General features: G+C 42.1%; 1 protein-coding gene across 1 annotated transcript; it reads right to left on the reverse strand.

Moving 5' to 3' along the window:
- Positions 1-10,933: 10,933 nt before the first annotated feature.
- On the reverse strand, positions 10,934-25,885 carry MMAA (metabolism of cobalamin associated A). The gene is made up of 7 exons (XM_036240753.1): positions 25,834-25,885; positions 22,823-23,321; positions 19,880-20,002; positions 17,001-17,171; positions 14,727-14,812; positions 12,547-12,696; positions 10,934-11,355 (listed from the first exon to the last, which is right to left on the reverse strand). Exons 2-7 carry the CDS (start codon positions 23,265-23,267, stop codon positions 11,059-11,061), a joined length of 1,272 nt encoding a protein of 423 aa, XP_036096646.1. The 5' UTR covers positions 23,268-23,321; positions 25,834-25,885; the 3' UTR covers positions 10,934-11,058.
- Positions 25,886-26,006: the final 121 nt, after the last annotated feature.

The raw sequence follows: 26,006 nt of genomic DNA on the forward strand, positions 1-26,006 counted from the left end.
TCAGTAGTCGAGCATCGTCCCATGCACCAAGAGGTCACTGGTTCGATTCCCGGTCAGGACACATGCCCAGGTTGTGTGCTCGATCCCCAGTAGGGGGCCTGCAGCAGGCAGCCAGTTGATGTTGATGTTGATGTTTCTCTCTCCCCCCTTCCTCTCTCCAAAATCAATAAAAACATTTAAAAAAGAAAAAAGAATCTCCACAGGTGATTGGATCAGCACCTATGGGGCACGTTAAAGATGCAGAGGACTGAGCCCTACCTTCACAAACTGTAGGTCTGAGGAAAAACCCAGAAGTCAGCGTCTTTATACTGTTACTTGATTGTGATGTAACTGATCTCTGAATGCCAGGAAGACTGGAATACTGCTCCAGGAGCTGTTGACTCTGACAGTCTTTGAAAAGGAGGCCAGCACACGATAGGGTATGCTTCTTGGAGAATAGCATTATTTGTAAATAATTGTATTTAAAACTAAGAGTTTCTTTCCTTAAAATTTTGAAATTTGGGCCCCAGCACCTTTGCCCTAAAAGGATTAGGCAGATGTTTGCAGACCCAGCTGCTTTTGCTCATGGAGTTGAAGGCAGAGAGGTTTCTTCAGAGATCTCTTGGAGACATCTAGATATGATGAGATGAAGATAAAAGTGAGCCCTGGCCGGTGTGGCTCAGTTGGTTGAGTGTCGGTCGCTGGTTTGATTTCCAGTAAGGGCACATGCCCAGGTTGTGGGCTCGATCCCCAGTAGAGGGCGTGCAGGAGGCCGCCTATCAATGTGATGTTTCTCCCTCTCCCTTCCTCTCTCTCAAAATAAAAAAGTGAAAGAGGGGGACAAAAACGCGACTGCCCAACCTTTTTTAGCCCACCCAGTGTCAGGTATCAACTACTTACATGCTTAAATCTTTAGCCATTCTGGCAAAAAATGGTGGTTTTAAAGAAATCTCTGCTAGCAATATATATTGTTTTGAGATAGGAAGATAAATAGAACATACTGTGTAAGATTATTTGTAGAAAATATTTTATAACTTTCTTCTTATAGGTAGCCTATAAAAACATGCAATATAATAAGCTCTATAAAAAATAAAGTATGGTATAATTGTACTTTACCATATTTTTAGTCCTTTATATTACTTTTATTTCTTCTCTCCAAATAAACTGTGATATCATTTTAACAATTATAACCTCAGGAACAAGAGTAGTAAAACTAACAATTTAAGTGAAAATGTCAAATATTGGGTGTAGATGGAATTATATAGCTCTGCTCATCAGTTTATTAAATATTATACAAGTCTGTTAAAATAAGTTGGACTTCCAATTAGAGAAGTAGAACAGACTAACTCAATTTATTATCAAGTATTTACTCTAGAAAGGCCTAGAATTCCAAAGGCCTTTGCGCTCATCTTGGTTCTCATTCGATCAGATGCTTCACTTCCCTGCCTTGGACACTGGTATTCACTGCCGATTCATGTGATCTGACTTCTAGGTTGAGAGTCTGCACTAAAAACTTCCTTTTGTAACTGAATTAAGGCAAATTATGTTGCTCAGTCCCTGGTACATTAAATGTGTGTGTGTGGGGGGGAATGAATCAAGAGCACGTTGACAACGAAGTCTGGATTGTGAGTGTGATTTAGTGAAAATAGAAGCTTCCTGAGCGACCTCATACCCAATAAAACCAGCAGGTGGCGTACATATCACCAGATTGGGAGGAGGGGGCAGGCCTTGACCAGGTTTCTGTCTAAGCACATGATTATTTTAATAAGGTGTTAGTTGACACTAATTAAACAAGTTTCAGGGTCAAGTAAGTTTTGGACAGTTGGGATAAACATGTTTCTTTGCTGTAGGACTTAGAACCTTTAATATTTCAATGTGCATTTTGACTCTTGCAAAGAGACTTAGATAATGCAGCATTTCCTGCACTTACTTGACCACAGACTCCTTTCGGGGGTGCGGGGAGCATCTCGGGGTATTGCTGTTCTATGGAACAGTCCAGGAACTGAAAAGGCTAGAGGTTTCTACTGCTAAGACAAGGGTTGGTCTGTCGTCTCCGGAATTTCCTTGATCTTGACTGGATCTCCAGCCCCAATCACTGACAGCCTGGCAAGAGGGTGAATCAAGCAGTATTTAAAAAAAATAACTGAGACATAACATCAAACAGGAAAGCACACAAGTACACTGAGTACGTGTGTACATCCATGTAACTACCACTCAGATGTATCACTCTGGTCCCTTTCCAGTCAAAACAACACATACCCATGTACACACACACACACACAGAGGTAACACTACTTCGATTTCTAGCACCACAGACTAGAAGGTCAGTCTGTGTCCTCTGAAGGCAGGAACTTCCCAATGCCATTCCAAGATGAAGCCTGGGAGGAAAACAAAGTCCAAGAAAAGCAGAATTCCCTTCAGAAAAAAGATCCCATATGAAGCTGCAGCTTCCCATAAGGCGCCAAATGCTGATATTTGGGGAAGTGTGGCCAACAGCTGAATGAGCATACAGAATGTGTTAGAGTTAGTAACTGTTCAAGTCTGTCAGTTATAATAATATTAATTCTCTGTCCTTGATCTTGAAATAATTTCACCATGCTTACCAACTGTGTCACTTGGAAATTTTCAGTCACTTATCAAAAACTATGTGGCACATGGTCCAAAGGACACGAGAAACATGGAGCCGGCGCAAGAGGACCAGGCAGGAGTGAAAGACGGTAAACGTGCAAAGGAGCAGGAAAGGGAAATTGATGAAATTGGTGAGAAGCCTGAAAGGAAGGACAGTTTCCTTTTCTTCTTTGAAATTTATTTTTTGGTTATTTTTACTGTTTGAAACCTGAAATTGATTTCAAACAGTGTGTACACTGTGGTCCCAATTTTGTTTAAAAGTATATGTGTATACATATTTATAAGGGCCTAGTGGGCTATATATACAAAAGTTAATTCTTTTTTAAAAAAAATTTATTTATTTTTTTGTTACAGATGTTTCTCCTTTTTTACCCCATTGGCATCCCCCTTCCCACCCCACCCCCGCCTCGCCCCCGGCTTGTTGTCCATGTCTATTGGTCATGCATACATGCATATAAGTTCTGTGGTTTAGCTCCTCCCACCCCCAACCTTCTCTTCTGAGGGATGTCATTCTGTGCCCTACTTCCATGTTTCTGGGTCTACCATATTCCTCAGACTGTTATGTTCATTATAGTCCGTATATAAGTGAGATCATGTGGTATTTGTCTTTTTCTGCTTGGCTTATTTCACTTAGGATAATACTTTCCAGGTCCCTCCATGTCGTCTCAAAGGATGAGAGATCTTTCTTTCTTACCGCTGCTAGTACTCCATTGTGTATATGCACCACCGCTTTTTTATCCATTCTTCTACTGAAGGACACTTGGGCTGTTTCCAGATCTTAGCTATTGTAAATAGTGCTGCTATGAACATGGGGGTACATATATTCTTTCTGATTGGTGTTTCAGGCTTCTTAGGGTATATTCCTAGAAGTGGGATCACTGGGTCAAATGGAAGTTCAATTTTTAATTTTTCGAGGTAACACCATATTGTTTTCCATAGTGGCTGCACCAGTCTGTATTCCCACCAGCAGTATACTAGAGTCCCCTTTTCTCTACACCCTCACCAACACTTGTTTGATGATTTGTTGATGGCGGCCATTGTGACAGGTGTGAGGTGATACCTCATTGTTGTTTTAATTGGCATCTCTCTGATGATTAGTGATGTTGAGCATTTCTTCATATGTCTCTTGGCCATTTGTATGTCCTGTTTGGAGAGGTGTCTATTTAGCTCCTCTGCCCACTTTTTAATTGGGTTCTTTGTCGTCCTTTTGTTGAGTTGTATGAGCACTCTATATATATTGGAAATTAACCCCTTATCTGATATATCATTGGCAATGATGTTCTCCCATACAGTGGGTTGCCTTTCCATTAAAAAAGTTAATTCTTTATTACAGATTATATGATCTTACATGTGATTTTTCTATTTTACATTCATTTCTTTATTTTCTAAACATTTTATAATGCATGTAATCTTGCAAAGACTCTCTTTTAGATTTACAATTATTTTCTCTTCCACTTCTCTAGAGTCTAGGCCTTAAAAAACAAATCAAAACAGACAAATAAAACACTAGAACAAAGGCACTGGAACCAATTCAATCAAATATGATGCTTCTTAAACTTTCTCCTAGTCCTGGGTACAGTTATCAGAGGTAGGGAGAAAAGCAAGTCGCGTCATTCTTTTGAAGGTGTGTGTGTTGGGTGGGGAACAGGGAACAGGGAAACAGAAACAGATCAGGTATAGAGTGAACCCCAATGTGAGGAAACCTGAGTTAATGGCTGCTGTTTCCCAAGGAAACCCTGTCTATTCATAGCTACCCACGAGGAGGTAACCCACAAATTGTTTCACAAACAAACATGCAAACAGACAAAAAGACTCGTAATAACTGAAACTAAAAAAATGAGTACTAAGAATGGCCGAGGCTTTCTGAACTTCACAGTGGAAGCTCCTGGAATAAAAGCACACTGAGAGCTGATTTCTCCAGGTCACCGAGGACGATGATGGGAAAGCAGACTCAGCACTATCAAACCAGCCGTCACGATACGACTCTGCCGCACAACACTGATAATGTGTTACACAGAACACATTAGCAGGATAATTAAAACTCATCGAGAAAGAACATCCTAAAGGGTACGTCAAAGTTCTATTCTTGCTTAAGTAACCTGAGCCTTGTGAGGATCCCATGTAAATAATAATAATAATAATAATAATAATAATAATAGACAATAGACAATAGAAGCAAATACTTGTATATTCTAGACACTTTCTAAGCCCTTCACATGCATTAATTTATTTAATCCTCACAACCCTATGAGGAAGGTACTGTTATTATCCCCATTTTTCAGATGAGGAAACTGATCCACAGAAAGTTTGCCCAATGTCACACTACTAAGAAGTGGTAGAACTGGAGTTGAAACTCAGACAGTATAACTGCAGAGTCTGGACTCTCGGCTCCTTGAAGCTCCGTCTCTCACTTGCTGTATTCTCCTTATCTGTCATCTCCACCGAAGTCTGCCAGTGCCCCTCTTCCCTTTGTCTGGTCCCGCACACGCTGTCTCCTCCTTCCCATCCGTCTAGTCCAAAAGCATCCCCAACAACTGTACACTAATGAATTTAGTTAAAGAAGGTTCTAACGGATGACTTCATAAATGTGCCATGCACAGATAGGCCAAGGAATTATAATATTCATTTTTTAAATGAAATATTCATTTCATTTATAAACAAGTCTATGGACCCAAGCTGCGGTCCATAGATTTGATTATAAGGAAAAAGGTGCATGGCCTTCTGTGATGCACATCATTTAACACTTTGAAGATTCTTTGAGAACCATACATCAAGAGCCACCAATTAAATATTAACATGCGAAACCCTCACAACCCCAGGAATTTTCCAAGCTAAGAAGATTCTAAGAAGTTAACACTCATGCATATTTTATAACTGGGATTCTAAAAAAATTCTTCATTAAAAAAGGAATTAATCTTAGCGGATTACAGTTTCTAAATGCTTGGAGACAAACAATAGGTAGATGAACTCCTCAGAGCTTTCAACAGCTGAATCCTACCTTTGGAAAGTCATAGCAGGGGGAGGGGGCAGGTACAAAATAAAGTTGCTAAAATGATCAGTTAATGAATGTGAGTTGAACAAAGACCAGAAGGTATGTTCTCGTAGGACTGAACTGACAGACCGACCCTTCCCTCGCTCCCTAGTCAACAAGGGGAGTTTGTTTCCTATGTTGTTGGCTTAGTCAGATATAAATCCGAGTTTGACTTCCTTTTCTATTGCTGAATCTTGTCCACAGGTTTAGGGTTGCACAGGAGGAATGTGCGTGACCTGGGAACAGACTACCCTATCCGCCCATGTCCTTCAGATGCCTCTGCATGGTGGCAGATTTACAACCTGCACAAGTGTTTATGGGTCTGTTTCTGGGGTAACAACGAGGGATGCTTTCAGCTTAGAGGGATACACAGTGTTTTGTCCTACAGAAATGTGGGTATCCTGACAGATGCAATTTTAGGGTACTCTGGAGGACTAGATTAGTTTCATATACTTCAGCCCTTGGATTTGCCATTCTTTGTTAGCGATTGGTCAGGATGCAGCTTTGTCTCTGTGGCTGTGTGTAAGCTTTGCTCAGAATTTGTTCCTTCATCCATTCATCCCTAAATATTTGTTGTGCATCTACTCTGGGTCACTGAACAACACCATTTATTATTCTGGGCCAAATTGGTCTACTCCCAACAAATACAATCATATATGTTATTCCTATGGAATTTTTCCTGCCACCCTCATTCGGATTCATTCACCAATCAAGAGCTTTTTAAGTAGGGACGTGTGTAAAAAGGCAGCATACACAGAATACAAATCTAATTGGGTACATTTTCCAAAAATTGCAAAGTAGTCATACCACGTACAGTGAAGTATCTTTTGTTGCTGTTTTGAGATACAAAATCCTACTACAAATACCATGTGACAGGGCTTGATGCTGAAGAAGCTAGTACACGTTACCAAGTTGAGTGAATCAGCCTGAGTTTTAAAAGGGCAGTGATGTTTTATACACGCTACCCCTTCTTTCACTCTCTGGTGCATCAGACATTCTCTCAAGGTAGAAAAGCCTGCAGTGGCCACACATTTCAGGACGGCTTCTCTGCTGCTCATGGCTAATTGCCTAAGAATGTCTTTGTAATTTCCTGAGTCCCTCCTAAGAAACCCAACCTCCCAGACGTGTGCAACGCAGGTCCTTTGGGACAGTCAAAGCCCAATACCGAAGTGTGGAGTATCAACAGAAGCAAGGTACTTGTCAAAAGAAACATAAGGAACCTCTTGTGTCCCTTTTGTTTCATGGGTTTTCAAGGCCCTGAGGGAAAGGCAGAATTGGGAGGTCAAAAAATTTATTTTTATTTGAGGTGGGGAGGAGCGTAATAAAATCTTTGTAGAATTTCCCTCTTTGAGTTAGGCTCAGGGGGTTGACACTGGTTTCCTAGGGCTGCTGCAACCAAGTACCACAAACTGGGTGGCTTAAAGCAACAGACATGTGCTGTGTCGCCGCTCTGGAGTCCAGCTGCCTGAAATCAAGGTGTTGGCAGGGCCCGTGCTCCCTGTGGAACGCAGGGTCCTCCCCTCTTCCCAGAGTCCGGTGGTGCCCGCTGGCATTCCCGGGCTGGCGGCGGCGTCACTCCAGTCTGTCTTCGCCATCCCAGGGTCTCCCTGGGTCTGTGTCTTCATAACTGTCTTCTTATAAGGGCATCAGTCACGTTGGAGCAGGGCCCACCCAACTCCAGCATGACCTCATCCTAGCTAACCATATCTCCAACAATCTTACTGCCAAATAAGATCACATTCTGAGATCCTGGGGATTAGGACTTGAATGTCTTTGAGGTGGACCTGATTCAACCCATAACAATGATGGTGCTCTGCAGTCCAGAGTGGAGAAGGTCTGTGCCATCTAGCATTCCAAGAGCCCAAGTCACTGGAGCTGGCGGGAAGCAAGTTTCTGGGACCAGCAAACATTATGGTGGTGTGCCTTCTCAAGTTCTTATCCCAAATAAAGAGGCAGTGTGGGCAGCAGATCTCTAGTAAACAATGACATTTCTAGAATTAAACAGACTGGTAACCTTCTAAGGAATAGCAGGAATGATCGAAAAGATTATGGTCAACAGGCAACACATTTTTCTTAAGAGCTGGTTTCTAACCTATGTAATAGAGAGATCACTGAGCAGTCAGGAGGGGTAGGTTTGAGTCCGAGTCATCCTGGCTGCTTAAGCAAATCACCCCACCCTCTGGAACCCATTTTATCTACCCAATAATTTGTTCTGTGGAGCACGTATACATCACTGCCTGCCCCACCCATAACCCAAAAAACACAGTGCCTTACAAACTGTTCCTGCTGAATAAGGAACCAGATTTATACTTCATACTATACCCCCGAAACGCAGATCGAGGTAGGCCACCCACCTACAGATGTCCCTCAGTGAGAGCCACTGCCCCCAAAGGATGAGCGGGCCAATCCTATTTCTGTGGGAATTTGGAACTGGGGACCAAGAAACTATGAAGTGTTAAAGTGGGAACTAGAACAGTAAAATGAGACAAAATTGGAGCTAGAAAAGCCCTCGTGACTTGTGTGTGAATTTAGATAAATTTCTCAATATTCCTTTTGCTCAATTTCTCCTTCTGTAAAGGGAAGTGATGCCTCTCCGGAGGGTGTTAACAATTAGCAGTGAATATACAGGGCACAAGTAGGCTTACAGTTGTGAGTATGTGAAACAGAGTTTATTCTTGTATTATTGTTTATTAATTATTATATTATTTACGTGTATTACACCTGTAAGCCTACTTTTGCCCACCCACCTATGTGAAGCTGGGAGAACATGGCTCAACCTACAGTTGATGTGCCAAAAAAAGAGGGAATGCTAACTACCTGGGCATCGTTTGCAGGAGCTGATAGGCATTCTGAAAGGGGAGCTTCGGGGGAGAGGGGTAGTTTTCTGCAGAGACGGTGTGTTGAGGTCCTGGGGGAAGAGACCGGAGAGCTAAGCATGATGAGAGATGGTATGGTAGTTGGTTCTACCCCAGCCCAATGGACTAGTCCCTACGAGAGCAAGGATCCCGTGTCTGGGAACACAGCAGCCCTCGGACACCTGCAGACCACAGTGCGGGCACACCTCAGCAGGGCACGCTCTCCGCAGGAGCAGCAGCAGCTACGTCAGCGGAGGCGGCACAACCTGGCAGGGCAAAGCTGCACCCAAGAGTGTGAGCTGGTCTGTGAATCAGCGAGGAGCCTCTGGAACTTCCAAAACTGCTTGGGGAGAGGATTTTTCAGGGGACTGAGATCCTGCATGATGTGATGGAATTCCGGGCGGCAAAATGTGGGTATAAAAGCTAATGGGATTTTATCCATAAGAAGAGAGTGTTGTGGATGATTCTTGAAATAGTTGGGTTCCACACGTAACAAGATTTGGTACCTAAGTATGAACCTAATAAATAGTTGTGTCATAAGAGAAATCTAAGAGAATTCTAAGATTGGCCAGCGCTCTGAGAATGAGGTCACATGATGTCCTCTGTGTTAGTTAAAAGCAACATCTAAGATTGAGTGTTTAGACTTGCTAAGAGTAGAACAGTTTACTCTCGTACATGTGCCTGCACCTCATTCCATCAAGAAGCCGAGGTCACTAAGCAAAATGAAATGCCCCAAGATTACCATATGCATCAAATTTCCAGGTAAATATTAATGTACTCTGACTCACACTAGCATCATCTACACTTTACAGTACAAAGTTAATTTTTTTCTTAAAAAAAACCTCAATATTTTGGAACTGCTTTTGTGCCACCCTAATATTTTGTCAAACATACCACTAATGACAAAAACATACACTTATATAAACCTCATGGGACAGGAATTATCACCAAGTATTTATGTCAAATGGGTTAAAGAAGTTCATAAATTTAGTAACCAATTAACCAAAGTACTATAGTGAGAGCAAAAAAATAGGCTAAAATTTCTTTCAGATTGTTCTTTTTAAAAAAAATTTCGGTTGTTCATCATTGTCTTAGTCTTCCTTGAATGACAAGGCTCACCAACACTGGTGCCAGCCACTGTGAGTTCACCAGCTTTTGTCTTCAGGGTACACTGGGCAATAGCTACACGAGTTTGGGGGAGGAGGTTAGGGAGCTATGTTATAGAGTGATTAGGAAGAGAAAATTCCTTGCCAGGTTGTATGTATCCTGACAGCTAATGTTACCTGTAGCTGTAACTGTACAAGTAATGATAGTTATTTTAATGAAGTTTGGTATTGTTTCAGCAAAATGCCTGGCAATTTTGGAGTTCAGTTTGGAACATAGCACATTTGTACCTACATAAATTAATGGTAATTATGCTTTTGACAAAGGCCAAGTCAATCTATGAGGTTTTTTCAGAAAAGAATTATCCTTCTAAGGTAGGGGGAGACTAATTCATTTAATCCTCACAACCACCCTGAGAGGTAGCGACTACTGGTAAATATTTATTTAGCACTTACTATGTCCAGGCACTGTAGGTATGCCAAATAAAACAGTCCTTTCAACAACCTGGGTGGACACTACTGTCATCCCCAAAGAGGAAAGTGAGCCACAAAGAGATTAGATAGTATGCCCAAACTAAAATTAAATGGTGTCAGCCTTGCCGTTGTGGCTCAGTGGACTGAGGATTGTCCCATGGACTGAGAGGTCCCTGTTCAATTCCTGGTCAGGCACGTGTCCAGGTTGCAGGCCTGATCCCCAGTGGGGGGCGTGCAGGAGGCAGCTGATAGATGTTTCTCTCTCACATCGATGTTTCTATTTCTCTTTCTCCCTAAAAAAAAACCATGTATTTTAAAAAATAAAAAAATTAAATTAAATGCCAGTCATGAGTGCCTGTGTGCCATATTTCTAACAACACCTACCAATTATTGAGAGCTAAGCATTTTACAATTTCATATAGTTATTCCAACAACCCTGTAAAGGAGTTTTTTTAATCCTAATTTTACAGATAAGGGAATTTGAAAGTTATGTTCACATCACTAGACTTTCCAGCTGTTCTGTTACTCATGTGCGTGGCCAGTTCAGAAACTCCTGGAGCAGCCCTGGGAAAGCCACCGTGTATCATCTGGGCTCAGACAGGCGGTGACCCTTGCTTACATGTTCTCTCGAAACCCAGAGAACACAGGATCAAAGAAGGCATTTTAAGGTACGTCCACGATCTTTCATTGTCCTCAACTTTCTGTGCTGCTGACTGATGAGAAGAAACTACTCTACAGGCCACAGTGCCAGGAGATAAGAATAGAAACAGAAAAAAATAAAGATCAGTAACATACAACAGGTACCTTATAAATACTGCCTGACCGCCTGACCTTGGCCATCCATATCTAATATTCTTCAAGTTTTCAAGCCCGGTTCACAAATAAGGAGGCCAAAGCCACCACAAAAAAATTACTGAAAATATAAGCATTCGAGTAACTTTTAATATTTAAATACTTTATGAAACGACATGTAAAATTATTGTACAGGCTATAGCTCTTTAGTCTCGGCTTTAAAAGCTTTCAACAACAAGTCTGCTGCTAGTCCTGGGGAGAGGGCCCCACTGAGAACCTTTCTTTCCAGGAGAGGGATCTGTCCCCGGACGGTGGGGTGGGTCCGGAAATGCTCCAACACACTTTCCTGAATGAGATTCCACATCCAGATTTTCTGCTGCTTCTGCCGTTTGGCCGTCAGCTCGCCGCTGGCCAGCATGAGGTCCTGGAACTCTCTCATTTTATCCCACATCTCGGTGATGCCCTCGCCACTTCTGGAGGAAATACGAACTACCTATTGAAAAGGGAAAAACCAGAGTTGTGTTACTTAAAATAATAAAACATTTTCATGGGGACCCTGATACTTGCCAATTCATTCTTACAGTCTGAGCTAGCAACAGCAAACACGAGCCGTTTTATTGCTGTGTCAAAGTTAATATACTGGGAAATACACTGAGGTACCTCACTAGGATTCCTAAGTACACGGCAGAAAGGAATTACTGATTCCAGGTCGAGATTTTTAGCCCAGAGATGTATGTGGCTTTAGGCCTGGTCAGAGGCCTTGAGAGGCACCCTGGAGGAACTGCGAGAGGGTCACGAGGAGGAGAAGGGCCTTGCAGGCAGGTTTCCCGAGGCCTGAGCGCCAGGAAATGAAGCTAAGTTGAGAAACTGTCCGAGTTGCCTGATTGGGCGAGTGCGGAGAGAACATCTGCACCTGCCTGTGCAAGGCTGCTTCAGACCCGACGCACACGTGCCGGGGAGCCCGGGAGCTACAGGTGAGCTATGCCATCACTGTTCTCATTACAGCGATCACAGCTTAGTCATTTTTTTTTAATCCTCACCTGAGGAAATGTTTTCATTGATTTTTTAGGGGGAGAGAGAAACATCGACTGGTTGCCAGTTGCCTCTTATACATGCTCTAGCCAGGGGTCGAACCTGCGACCTTTTGTTATATGGGATGACGCTCCAACCAACTGAGCCACCTGGCCAGGGCCAGCAGAGTCTTTAGTAACAGTGCTCTACGGATAAAGCCGCCCACATCAGTATCACTGCATTACTTATCACAGGATTCTTTTTCTTTTCCCTTACTGAAAACAAACCAGCATCCAACAAGCAATGAGAAGCTATCACTTTTCTCTCATACGCAAACTTTATTATAGATAATCAAACCATTAATTGCTCCATAATCTTAAGGACGGTTCCTTTCGGAATGGATCTGCTATCACCTCCAAATGGCTCCACTCAAACATTAAGCAATCTCATCTATCACCTCACATCTAGTTTTTGGCATCTAGCGGCTGAAGGGTTGTATTTAAAATCCTGACTACATACTCTGGCTTTGTCATAATGTTTCACATTGTAATCTCACATACAAGCACAGATTGATTATATGTCTAGCTTGGGGCTGCCATCCTGACATGCCCAGCGCGCTCAGGGTGAAACTGTGGAATGGGGCGGAATGGGGCGGAATGGGGCGCATGCGCACCTGGGGCCTCCAGACTTCCGAGCGCCTGCGGAGCAATTTCAGGGCACTCACATACTCTGCCTGTATCCTCCGAGCTGGCACGACCAGGTCTCCGTCGGACTTAGTTATCGCTACCAGGTCTGCCATCTCAATTATACCTCTTTTGATACCCTAAAGAGAAAAAGAGAAGAAAGTGACTTTTCAGAAACAATTTAATTGCAGCAAACAAATGGGACAACAGTGAACTCTAAGGTTTTGAAAGTCTTGCACTTCATTAAATACTGTTTTCTCTGCATCTTCCCAAGCCCTGGGTACCAGAAATCACACACAATTACTCGACAGAAATTACTCAAAAGCATTGCCTCTTGGGATATGAAAGTCATCTGTAGCATGTCTTCTAAATTTAGAGCCTTAAGTGCTGAAGTACATTCAGAATTAAGAGTAAATATAGCATCAAGACACATGACTGAGTGGCAGGAGACAGTCACATGTCTCATGACGGATTCTGCTTCTCGTGAGCTAACAACACAAGATGCAAAACCACCCATCACTGAGGCACTTGAACAGAAACACCTATCACCATAACTGCATTTCCAGAAACAAAGTCTTTGAAGAGTTCCTTAAAGGTATACAGCAATTTTATTTTTTTTCTAATTTGCTGTTGAGGAAAAATAACCTGAAGGCTAAAAAATGCCTCAATCTTGCCCGGCCGGTGTGGCTCTGTGGTTGAGCGTCGACCCATGCACCAAAAGGTCACCTGTTCAATTCCAGGTCAGGAACATGCCCAGGTTGTGGGCCAAATCCCCAGTTGGGGGTGTATAGGATATCTCATCGATGTTTCTCTCTCTCTCTCCCTCTCCATTCCTCTCTCTCTAAAATCAATTAAAACTTTTTTTTAATTTAAAACTGCCTCAACCTTGATTTAAATTAGGATGCATATGAACACTAGAAATCCTGAGGCCGAACCTTATTTGGAAAATGTAGATTTTTCCATCTGAGATTAAGATTTATTTTCAAATATTTTTAAACATAATTTTCAATAATTAAATTCTAACAGATCATGATTCTAAATTGTACCATCCATAGTCTTCTGTCACTATTCTTTTTAGAATTATACAATTGGAAGGGAGGTATTGTATAATAAAGAATTTGTCTGTTCTCTGTCCAAGGTTCCTGGGAAGTAACCTCTAAATCCTTGGAATTTCCCGAGTGACACAGGAGTGTCTTTGTTATTCACCAAGGGTGCCTGGACTATAACTGAGTTCAGAATGGGTGCTGACCACACCAGAAAGACCAACCATGTGATTGGAGGGTGGGACCCTTGAGCCTGGCCTCTGGGGAAGGCTGGGGTGGGATGGGGGTGAGGACTGGGTTCAGTCATGTGGACAGTGATCAGTGAATCCTGTCTGTATAAGAACTCCAGACACTGATGCTCAGGTGAATCCCTGGTAGGTGATACACATCGATGTGCCAGGAGGGGGATGTGTCCTGAGGACAGAGAAGCTTCAAGTCTGGGACCTGTCCAGGCCTTTCCCTATGTGTCTCTTTATTGGGCTGCTCCTGATTTGCAGCATAGAACTGTAACACAGTGCTTTCCTGAGCTCTGTGAGTCATTCTAGTTCATTCTGAAACCTGTGGGAACTCCCACATTTGTGGCCAGCTGGTCAGAGCCATGGGTGGCCTGGGAACCCCCCGAGCCTGCTGCTGGTGTCTAGAGTGAGGACAGTCTTGTGGAGCAGAGTGCCCTCCGCTGGGAAGGCTGTAACTCCAGGTAGCCGATGCCAGGCTCGCACTGCAGGAGCGGAGCAAGAGTCCTATTTACAATACATAAACCATGACAGTGGGATCCCAAGGAAAAATCAAGTGGCATCTTACGAGGAACTTTGGAACCAACTGTACTATAAGTGTCCATGTGGCAGTGCCCCCTCCTGCTGGAGCTGCCTGCCCATGTGGTCCACCACTTGCATGTTCCACGTGGAAAAATCTAAGTTGTATCATTAGCTCAAGGTCATAAATTCTACTACTGTAAATTGAGGAAAATATACAGAATCTGCCTTTGACAAGTATTTTAGCCGATATGGATGCTGCTGTTCTTTCCCTATGCTAATAGCAACTTAATTTACAAAAACAAAACATTTGAAACTTGTACTTTCAGAGGTGTATACTTTGTGTTTTGGGGAGGAAAAAGTCAAAAGAGTTACCTGCAATTCATCCCCTCCTGCTGGTGGCAGTAGTAAAACAAACATGTCAACCATATCAGCAACAGCAAACTCTGACTGACCCACACCTGAAATTTTAAATCACAACCATATATAAAACGTTCACAGTAACTGGACTTTCTCAACGACACTGACCATCCTTTCCATTCCATTCCATTCATTCATTCGGTCGGCCACTCAACCTGACCCCACTTTAAACACCCCACTGTCTTACCCTGCGAGAACACCTGTTATCATTCCCGCTTCTCTCTGTCCTTCTTCCCATTAGTCTGTCTGTAAATGAAGGGGGACCTCGAGGCCCCCACTCACGCCTCACTGCAGCTCTCTCTCGCCTTCCCCTTCATCAGTGAGTAGCTTGGGCCCTGTGACTCTCGTCCTGGACTGTGCCTGTCAGTACCTTCCGCTTCCTTGCTGCAACCCCTACCCACTGGCTGAAGATGAGCCCCTTGCCTGCCCCCTGGGCCCGCTCTCTGCCTCTGACCTCGCCTGTGCCTACAGGCTCCTGCTCCTCAGCACGTCACATGCACTGCACTCAAGTCTTTCTCATCTGACAACCAAACAAGACAAACAAGTAAAAAACAAGACAAAAACTCACAACCTCCTCCAATTATCATGATTTCTCACTTTCGCTTTTTATCTAAGTTTCTAGAAAAGAGCAATACGTGCTCGTCTTCATTCGACTACTTCACATTCATCTCAATCCACTTAAATCTCGCTTTCACATCCCCGCTTCACTAAAACCCCTAAAACTCTCTCCTCCCTCGGTGTGGAACAAACTTCTAGTTGCCCATTCGATATTTATTCTTCCCGACTTCCTGACCCCAGTGTTCTTAGGAGCATCAATGCACCAGGTGAAAGACCGTATTTACCAGACACCTTTCCACTACCGATGACTGACGAGTGAAAGCAAGTCATCAGACGGGGTTTCCAGGAAAGGGGTTTTCTTTAAAGAGGGTAACCCAGCCAGGAGGTACACTCTTCTGCCCGCCCCTTCTCCCTTCTTCGCTCCCCCTTCTCCCTCCTTCTACCTGGAACACGGATGTGACAGGTGGTGCTTCATCAGCTGTCTTTCAACCATAAGCAACCCTGGAAACTGAGTGCTAAGAACGGACAGCAGAGACAGAAGTCTGGGGCACTGAAGGCATGCTAGAACCCCCATGCCCATCTAAGCTTCTTTTATTTACAAAAAAATAAGCCCCTTTCTTATTTGAATCACAGTTATTTTGAGTCTCTGGGACAAGTAGCCAAATGCAACTTCTAGGTCAGACACTGGGGTTTTATGGCTCTCTTCTCCCTGGATTTTCCTGTTACCACGAGGGTCTCTTCCCCTCCATTCAGCCTCAGATGGTGGAGTTTCCAGCCTCCAGCTCCAGCTCCTTCTCTCTCTACACCCTGCCTTCTCACTTGCTGTTCTAAGCATCCTGAGCACACTTCCGTTCCCTGAATGGGCCATGTTCCCTCACTCTGTGTCTCTGCAAATGCCCTTCAGCCCACACTTTATGTAATTCCAATTCTCCCTTCGAGACTGAGTTCAACTGTCACCTCCTGCCAGAAGTCTTTCTTGATACCCCAAATCTGAGTCAGGTTGTATCACAAACATTTATCATTGTCTCTCCATAACAATGTGATTTTCTTAGGTTTCCATTTCAGTATTTTCATCACATGTAAATATGCAATAGGAATATAAAAATGAAATAACCACAGCCCTGTGTTCAAGAGATACCCAACTACGATGATTTTCTTAGTGAACTTTGCAGACATATGAAATGACACAAAATAGGTGTCATGGGAAAGCACTGTTTCACAGGTCTCCTGGTGCTCATAACATATCACCTGGGAAACAGTTATCCAGACACAGGGCTTATTTTTGTTCTTTAAGGGCAGGACTATAGCCTATATGTGCACATCTCCTAGACAGTGGTTCTCAACCTTCCTAATGCCACGACCCTTTAATACAGTTCCTCATGGTGTGGTGACCCCCAACCATAAAATTATTTTCGTTGCTACTTCATAACTGTAATTTTGCTACTGTTATGAATCGCCATCGGAAATATGTGTCTTCCAATGGCCATAGGCGACCCCTGTGAAAGGGTCATTCCAGGTTGAGAACCACTGTCCTAGACAGTCTGAGATATCTTTCATTTAATTATGCCCTTAGTAAATATCTGCTGAGAACGAATAAAATGAGCTGTCCTTCATCTTTATATAGAATTCACTAGAACAGTCTTTTGTTAGGAAGTAGGAAATCACACTCACCTACAGTTTCGATGAGAATGATGTCATATCCCCCTCCTTCACACAACAGAATGGCTTCATTTGTGGTCCTTGTCACACCTCCTAAAGTTCCCCTAGTGGGAGACGGCCTGATGTATGCATTCATATCTCTGGATAACTCGGTCATTCGGGTTTTATCCCCCAGGAGTGATCCTAAAACACAGAGTTACATTTCATAATCATGTAACACCTATAAGAGCCAATTACCAAATAGCCAATCCCTAGGGGAAGTGTTTTATGACCTTTCTCCCAAAATCTCAAATGGTATTTTATACTATGGAGCTTTTCTCCCACACAGTGTACACAATGCTGCCAAATTCACCTTTTCAGCATTTCAAGCCTCTCAAAACCTGTAAGGGCTTCCCAGTGACTAGAGGTTCAAATCTAGATTCTTCGGTCCTACCTGGCCTGTCCAATTTCAGCTCCCACTAGTCCCCAAACCAATCTTGCATTCCAGCCAGTGTGGTTTCTTTACTGTCATCTTAACATTATTGTGTTTATGCTTCTCAACTGGGGTGATTTTGCCCCAGAGGACATTTGGCAATATCTAGAGAAGTTTTTACTTGTCACAGCTGGGGGACAGGGTGCTAGTGGCACCTGGTCGGTAGAGGCCAGGGCATTGTTAAGCATCCTTCCACGTGCAGGACAGCTGCCAACAACAGGAATGTCATCCGGGCCAAGGTGGAGAAGCCCTGCTGTAATGTAAATGCCTTCCCTAGAGGCCAATGTCTTGTATAGTTTGAATGGTGAATGCCGGTTCACAGCAGGCAATCAATGCAATACCTATGGTGATGTTTCAGGGCTTACTGCGGTATTTTGCCAAACATCAACATCTGCAAATTCTAGAGGACAAAAGCCCCGAACTACTGAAATCACCCTGAACGTCTTTCCCTTAGCCACATACCACCATTTGCGACGTTAGCAGTGCTGTTCTAACCTGAATTTTAGTTTCACTCTGCCTAAGAGCTAACTTTCCACATAAAGTTGGTACCAGACATCGAGAAGATCCTTCAAGACATGATCTTTTCCCTTATGATCCCAGTGCAGAGTTCTCATAGGTTCTAATTCTGGAGCACAGCCCCACTACATATCTCAACTATCTTATTTACTGCACATGAAACTTCTGTCTAAAGTAATTTTCTGCATGAAATCCTCTCTGTGTAAGTCAACAATCTGCCAAAGCTATACTTGAAATTATTATCCTATAGATCCTAGCATATTGAACTCCACATTATGAAATTACTCTCCCATGTAATTGTCTTTGCAGTGAATCCAAAACAGTCGGGTGCTGGCCTGTAGGGAGGTCTCAAAGCTACTGCAGGGGGTCTGTGAATGCAAAGCAAGTAATGTGCTCAAACCTTAATGCAATGCTGTTTTCCAAATGTACACATGGTTGCAGTGATGAGGTAGAAATCTATACTTATAGTGTCCTGTTTATCCCTGTGTATTCTTTTCTTTCAAAGTCTATATTATGCTTCACCTGGGAAAGAGACCCTTATATTTGGTTTGAGAAAGGTCAGGAACCACACAGCTTTGCAACTGGAATCAGACTACCTTATGTCACCACTTCTGTTAGTATTACCTCAAGCTAGTATTTTCTTTTGCTATTGCAAGTATTCTTGAATATTATCAAGGTGGGGGGAGGGCTTCTCCCCTGTATGGAAACGAGGACCACTGTAAAAAAATTCTTTGTTCTGGTAACAAAGTTCTTAGATTGTAAATAAGGCACTATGTTGATATGAATTTAATATTGAACCTTGTGAATATAAATCTTATTTCACAGTTAACCTTTTACTACAGTGAAATGAAAATTGTGCATGTTCTCAGCCAAATTTCTCAGTGGGTGTTAACAGGAATTGTTGCCCACCTCTCTCTTAACCTAATGCCCCAGAAATATGATTATATCATTTTTCTTTTTTAGCTTAAAACCCACAGTGTATAAAGCAAACACGTCCACAAAGCACACTGTATCTTCCCCTTCAAACACACACGACATTGTAGCGGTGTGTGTTCCCTCCCGTGATATAAAGCTCCGTAGGCCATGCAGGCTGTGTCTCATTCACCACTGGACAAGACAGCACCCTCCTCGCACCCCTCACCTACAGCAGGCACTGAAACACTTGTTAAGTGGATGACTGTAATGCGAGAAGCTTAAATCATAAAGAGGGACAAAGAAGAAAAACCTTTCCTATTTGTATGGAATGCTTTATGTTTTCCTTAAATGATCCTTTGGGGAACTACATTTACTCATTTTATCTCTGATGAGTGGCAAATTAAACCGAGTGGCTGTGTGACCTGGAATCAGCACATAATGGCTGCGCTCCGTGTGCAATGCACTATGCTAGGGGGAACAGCGTGTATTACACGGGCCCTCTAAGAGCTTTCTGTTCAACTGAAATGTAATGTAAACAGGTGACAAATTATAAAGTTCATATGGTTGTTTTTTTAAGCTTAAGAGATGTTACAATAAGAGGGAAATAATATAACAAATGAGGAAGGACCCATTTTCTGAATTGTGTAAGGGCTGATGCAGCCGGGAAAAACAGGAGAGAAGAGGGGACTAGCCTGAGATGTGACAGACACAGGCCTGACATTTGCTTTTAATTATCTTCAACTTCTGGGAGTGTCCTAGTTCTCGAAGTACCCAGGCCACTCCTGGGTTGACTGTGTCTGTAGAGCCCAATGCCCCAAACCACCACCCCACCTCCCTCCAAACTGCCTACAGTGAGACCAAACTCAGCTAGAGGTTAGAAATCACCTGGCTGTGTCCTCCCACTAAACTGTAACAGACAGCCTCCGCCCTGCCCCGCCCCCGCCCCCAGCCCCTGCTCTGCAGTGTAAGAAGAATCAGCAATACTCACCACCACTGGTACAAGAAGAAGGGTCCACAGCCAGCACAGACAACTTGTGCCCTCTCTCAGTAAGCATTTTCCCAAAATATTCTATAAAAGTTGATTTTCCAGCACCGGGGGGCCCAGACAATCCTATAGTGAAAGAGATCTTCGAATTTAATGAAATAAATGATGAGTGCTATTAAAATATCAGACTTCCTTCTGTTTCTCCTAATTTATTAAAACCCTCATTACTTTATTTTAACATTTCCGAAAGCAATACATGATAATCCATTTATCTATCTAGTTCCTGAGTAATAGAGACATAGAACAAAAGCCATTCTGAGTTCTACATGTTCACCAAATTCACTTTAGAAATTTTTTAAATGCGATTTCCCTTTTTTTTTACCATGATGCATATCTTTGGGATGGACTTCACTGCCTAGCTGTTAACGTGGAGAATCTCTACAACACCTGCGCACCCCTCTTCCTGGTCGGTAGTTATTCCACTCACCGCAGTTCTGTACATGTCGTCTTCCCACTGGAAAAACGACTCATTACTCTAGAAATTGCTAGTGATTGAAAAAATAATTTTCTATTTATAAAAGACATTTCTTCATCTCACTCATAACTCAAAGAATATAATATAAACTAAATCCTGAAAAAAATCATTTATCTTAAGAAAAGTAGAGGGTATTAGGCTAAGTGAAATAAGTCAGGCAGAGAAAGACAAACATCATATTGTTCACTTATATGTGGAATCTAAACAAAAGCACAACAAAAGCAGACTCATAGAAACAGAGACCAAAAGGATGGTTACCAGAGGTTAGGGGAGGGGCGTATGAGTAAAAAGGGTAAAGGAGAATACAGTCAAAATTGTGGTAAGTTTGCACAGTAACAGATTACTAGAATTAGTAGGGTGATCACACTGTAAGGTATAAAAATGTAGAATCACTATATTGGATACCTGAAACTAATATAACCACTATAAGATTATAAACCAACTACACTTAAATAAGAAATATATTTACTGGAAGGAAGGAAGGAAGGAAGGAAGGAAGGAAGGGAGGGAGGAAGGAAGGAAGGAAGGGAGGGAGGGAGGGAGGGAGGGAGGGAGGGAGGGAGGGAGGGAGGGAGGGAGGGAGGGAGGTCCTCTACTTGGAGAGTTAGAGCGTGGCAGGTAAGAGCAGAAACTCGGGAGCCACTCGGCCAGTTCTATTTCTAGTTCTGCCTTGGATGAGCTGTGTAATCTTGGGTAAGTTTCTTAACCTTTCTGTACTGCGTATATGCTGCAATAAAATGGATATAATAACACCTATCTCTTCAGGTTGTTATAAAAATTAGATGAGTTAATATTGGCAATATGTTTAGAACAGCACACGACACAAAGTAAAAGATATGTAAGTGTATGGTCAATAAAGTATATAAAACATAAGCATTTAATTGTAGCTATATTCAAAAGTATGTATGGCATATATAGTGTGCTTGGTTCAGGGCAGGTCTCTGTCTTAAACCTCTTCGTGTGTTCTCAATAAACATCTGTTGCTTTTATAAAGTGACTGCAACCAAGGCATGGGTTTACCAGGCCTCGTGAGAACAAGATGGAAGAACCAGAAGAGCACTGCGAAATGGTGAGCTGCTGGTCATGGTGGGTTACATTTTCTCCAAAAACTCGCTAAAGTCTAATAGGTAAATACTATGTCTCCATTACAATTTCTTTTTGGGAGTTTACTAGTTTGTTTACTAACACCCTGTGTAGTACTCTCAGAATGAGAGCTCCCTCAGTGAGGGCAGAAGATGTATGAAAAGTAACGGTTTTTAAACTACCTTTAAAGCATTTATGCCCCATTACCCCAAAAACTAAAAGGTTTTAGTTCCCGTATCACCAATAAACTGAGATATAAAAGTCTAATGTAATGCCAGTCAATTTTTAAGGGTATATGCTCATTCCTCACAAAATTTCTGCACTGTGCCCACTACCTCAAGTTGTGTTTAGTGAGCAGCTGGTTGGAATTACTTGGTGTGCCATCATGATAGCTCCCATGCCACCCCAAACTGACTTGCTTAATTCCTGACGGTCAAACATATCTAAATTGTTTTAAAATGCACAATTTCAAAAATACAACAGCTTACGTGCAATCACAGAAACAAGTCAACTGAGAAAGCAAGTGAACATCCAATACTGTTATATAGTAAATGAATATGGCCTCCCCTTTAAAACACATTTTGGTAATGAGATGGCTGTGCTCAGAGCTAAACCACTACCAGAAACTCTAACGAAAGTATCTGAGAGAAGTGAGACTTACCCATAGAAAGACTAACGAAACACCCAAGAAGTGGAGAGAGAGAAAGAGGAACACCAATGTGAGAGAGAAATTTCGATGGGTTGAACCCACAACCTGGATATGTGTCCTGACCAGGAATTGAACCCGAGACCTTTCAGTGTACAGGATGATGCTCCAACCGAGCCACCCAGCCAGGGCCTTATATTATTCTTTCTTTCTTTTTTTTTTTATCCTCACCCGAGGACATTTCTCCACCTTTTGTTCAGATAGAGTGGGAGGAAGAGAGAGAGAGAGAAACATTGACGTGAAAGGGACACATCGAGTGGCTGCCACCCGCACGACCCATCCAGGGCCGGGGACAAACTGCAACCAAGGTACATGCCCTTAGCGGGAACCGAACCCAGGTCTCTCTGGACCACAGGCTGACACTCTAACTGCTGAGCCAAACCAGCCAGGTCTCTTATGTTATTCTTTTAAAATACAAAGCCTTGGTTCAAATGGTCAGATACCTTTTCCAACATACCAAGACTAATATTTACAGTGAAAAAGCATTAAAATGCCTAACAAAATTCTGAAAAGAACAAAAACCCCCATTAGAATGCAAATTATTTAGACTTTTTTTTTTTAAAGACAGAGAATTAAGAAAAATATTTCCTGGACAGACTAAGGAAAAAAGAAAAAGACTGACCCACTCGAAATGCCCTCGGTTTTCCTTCATTTAATTTTTCTTGTTCTCTGTGGTAGACCAACACTTTCTGAAGAAGCACCTGGGCTAACTCTTTTTTCCTGTGGTGAGTTGATTCTACAAGAGTTATGGCCTCTGCTAAGCGGGCCCTGTGCCCTTGGATTAAACCAGTATAAAGTTTATCCACAAATCTTTGTTCTTTATCAGAAAGTCCTTCTGTCTGTTCCTTTAAAGTTGTTTGTACACATAACTGTCTCTTTAAACCATCTGACAGCACCATCAACTTTGAACAACGGAGTCCAAGAGAATCAACTGGCCGAGTACCCGGGCTTCCTGATCCGAGACCCATACTTGAGTGAAAGATGAAGTGGTAACATCGGAAGGGTGTTCTCAAAAGGCCTTTTAGGAACCTCCGGGGAGGATGCTGCAGCAGCACGGGGATATTCATTTTGTTTGTAGCTGAAGAAAGCACAGGTTCGGGCTCAATGTGATTTTTAACTCCCTAAAAAAAAGAAAAAAAGTTTTGCCAGTTCAATAGACAACTAAAATACTGAAGTAGTAAAACTACAAGCTTTAGTGTTTTTGCTATATTCTAAAACACACATAATCAGGGTTCTTGGTAGTATAAATGGGCGAAAGTTTCTTACCAAACTTAAGAGAGAAGAAAGACCCTTCTTTGCCTACAGGTAATACTCAGAATAATCCAAATTATGAAACTATTGCTCTACAGTGAAGGGCAATATACATACATATTTCCTCCTAAACAGAAAACAAATTCACACACACACACACAAAACCCATTAGGGTAGAAATTTTATGTCATGCTTATTTTCTCCTGTCTATAGACCTTATATGCATCATAACTGTTTTCTCCGATCAAACATACCCTATCTGACGCTCATTCAAAAAACATTTTTTTAAATCCCTCTGATGCTGGCCTTGTATTCCTTCTCTACACCAGATATGTGATTAGTCATGCAGGCTATTGAGGAACAAGTTCAGATACAGTATGTATTCAACAGACTCACCCTGGAACACAGATGCACGAAAGGGATGCCTAACAAACGACGACAGCCTTCATGTGAAGTGAGCTGTGGGACTGTATTTCAACCAGACGAGTGTATCTCACCTAGGGTCAGAACCGCCTGGATGCTTATTAAAAATGCATGTTGGCCCTAGCCAGTTTGGCTCAGCGGTTAGAGCGTCGGCCTGAGGTCCGGGGAGACCGGGGTTCGGTTCCCGCTAAGGGCATGTACCTTGGTTGCAGTTTGTCCCTGGTCCTGGTTGGGTTGTGCGGGTGGCAACCACTTGATGTGTCCCTTTCACATCGATGTTTCTCTCTCTCTCTCTTCCTCTCTCTCCCTCCCACTGTATCTGAACAAAGAATGGAAAATGTCCTCCGGTGAGGATAAAAAAAAAAAGAATGCATGTTGTCAGCCCTACGAATCCGAATCTCTGCAGGTAAGCACATTCAAGTTTAGACCTCTATGGAATTAGTTGAGGATCATTTACTTAGATTTACTGACCTTCTCCACTTCAAACTATATTAGACAATGAAAGCTAAGTATGCTGAGAGTCAGGAAAGTATGGAGGTTCTAAGCCTCCATGATTCTGAGTCTCTGCCAATTAAGCTGTCATGACCTTGGGCATCATACTCAACCACTCTGTGCCTCAACTTCCTCTTAAGAGAATGGATAAGAGAATAGGATGACTATGATAATGAAATGAGTTCATGTAAAAAGCTTGGAACAGTGCGTGGCACAAAGTAAGAACTCAATAAATGTTAGCTTTTATTATTATTATACCAATTTATAAAACTTTAGTAAAATTTAGTCATAGACCTAGTTTCCAGTGGCAAACAAAAATTCATAAACAATACATACAGCCTACCAAGTTTGTGTTCATGATTATTTGAGAATTTTGGTTTTCAAGTACCCCGTGGCACAATGAAATAAATTACTTTATTGTTCCAACGTTCCTCTGAATTATATTTCAAGACCAATCAACACAAAATCAATTTTAGCTAAATAAGATTCTATTAGGGAAAAAAAGGTTTTAAGTTTGTTTATAGAACAAAAACTGCTCATCATTTTTCTGTTTTGTGTGGAAAGTAATGACTTCTATTTGTACAAAATTAGTCTTATTCTAAAAGGACAATGTATAAAAAATGTGTAAAAATGTTTCTAAAAACAATTTTAAAACATCCATTGACTACCCTTGACCCAAACCCTCAAAAAGACATTTAAAGCAAACAAAATATAGTTGCTATGTTAAAAAAAAAATCTCTTTAAGAAAAATTTTTTAATTTGTATTTTTTTGTTGTTGTTATTCAGATAGAGTGGGAGGGTGAGAGAGAGAGAGAAACAGCAACATGAAAGGGACACATTGAGTGGCTGCCACCCGCACGACTCAACCAGGTCCGGGGACAAACTGCAACCGAGGCACGTGCCCCTAGTGGGAACCGAACCCCAGCCTCTCTGGACCGCAGGCCAACACTCTAACTGCTGAGTTAAACCGGCCAGGGCTAAATTTGTCACTTTAATGAGAAACATCTAATTACTATTTGTGATTTAATTTTTATCTTTGCCATCACCTATGACTTACTTCATTCTGCATTTAGATTTCTTCATTATATGAGAATCAAACTTGATGAGTCCCTAATTCAACCAGTTATTGTGACCATCAGTATTACAATCAATGTATATTTATATGACATTTTCTAAATTAGATATAAAGTTAGCCTATATGTTCAAAAACCTAATAAAAAGAACTATGTGCAAGGTGAAAAAAGTGATAACCATGTTTTAGCTATGCTTCTACGCACAGAGATTCTATCAGAATCATCATCTTAATGGCTAGTAACCATTTCAAAGCATGGTAGATTTTTTAAAAAGCATCTACATACTACAATAAAAACTGGCTGTCCGAAATGCGTATCTTCCACTTTTTTGCCTGACAAACTCCTACTTAGTTCAAACACCACCTCTTCTAAGACACAGCTTCCCACACCTTACCCACGCAGTCAAATGTTCGCTCCTCAATGCTCCAAAGCCTTTATTCACCTGTCGGGAAGAGTATTTGTCCCCTTATGTTCTAATTTATCTATTTATAGACTTCTCCCAACAAGTCTCATCCCTTATTCCAGTTGACAATCCTCGCAGAAAAAGGACAATATCTTATTCTTGAT

The sequence above is a fragment of the Molossus molossus genome, unplaced genomic scaffold, assembly GCF_014108415.1.
Source record: "Molossus molossus isolate mMolMol1 unplaced genomic scaffold, mMolMol1.p scaffold_m16_p_4, whole genome shotgun sequence".
NCBI lineage: Eukaryota > Metazoa > Chordata > Mammalia > Chiroptera > Molossidae > Molossus > Molossus molossus.

What these genes read in the sequence shown, in the direction of transcription:
- MMAA (XM_036240753.1), bottom strand. Translation starts at nt 23,267, where the DNA reads ATGAATATCCCCGTGCTGCTGCAGCATCCTCCCCGGAGGTTCCTAAAA. An exon ending in TTCTTCTTGTACCAGTGGTG is followed by an intron (nt 17,172 to 19,879) that starts GTGAGTATTGCT and finishes TCTGTGTTTTAG; the next exon opens with GATCACTCCTGGGGGATAAA. An exon ending in CATTCTCATCGAAACTGTAG is followed by an intron (nt 14,813 to 17,000) that starts GTGAGTGTGATT and finishes TTAAAATTTCAG; the next exon opens with GTGTGGGTCAGTCAGAGTTT.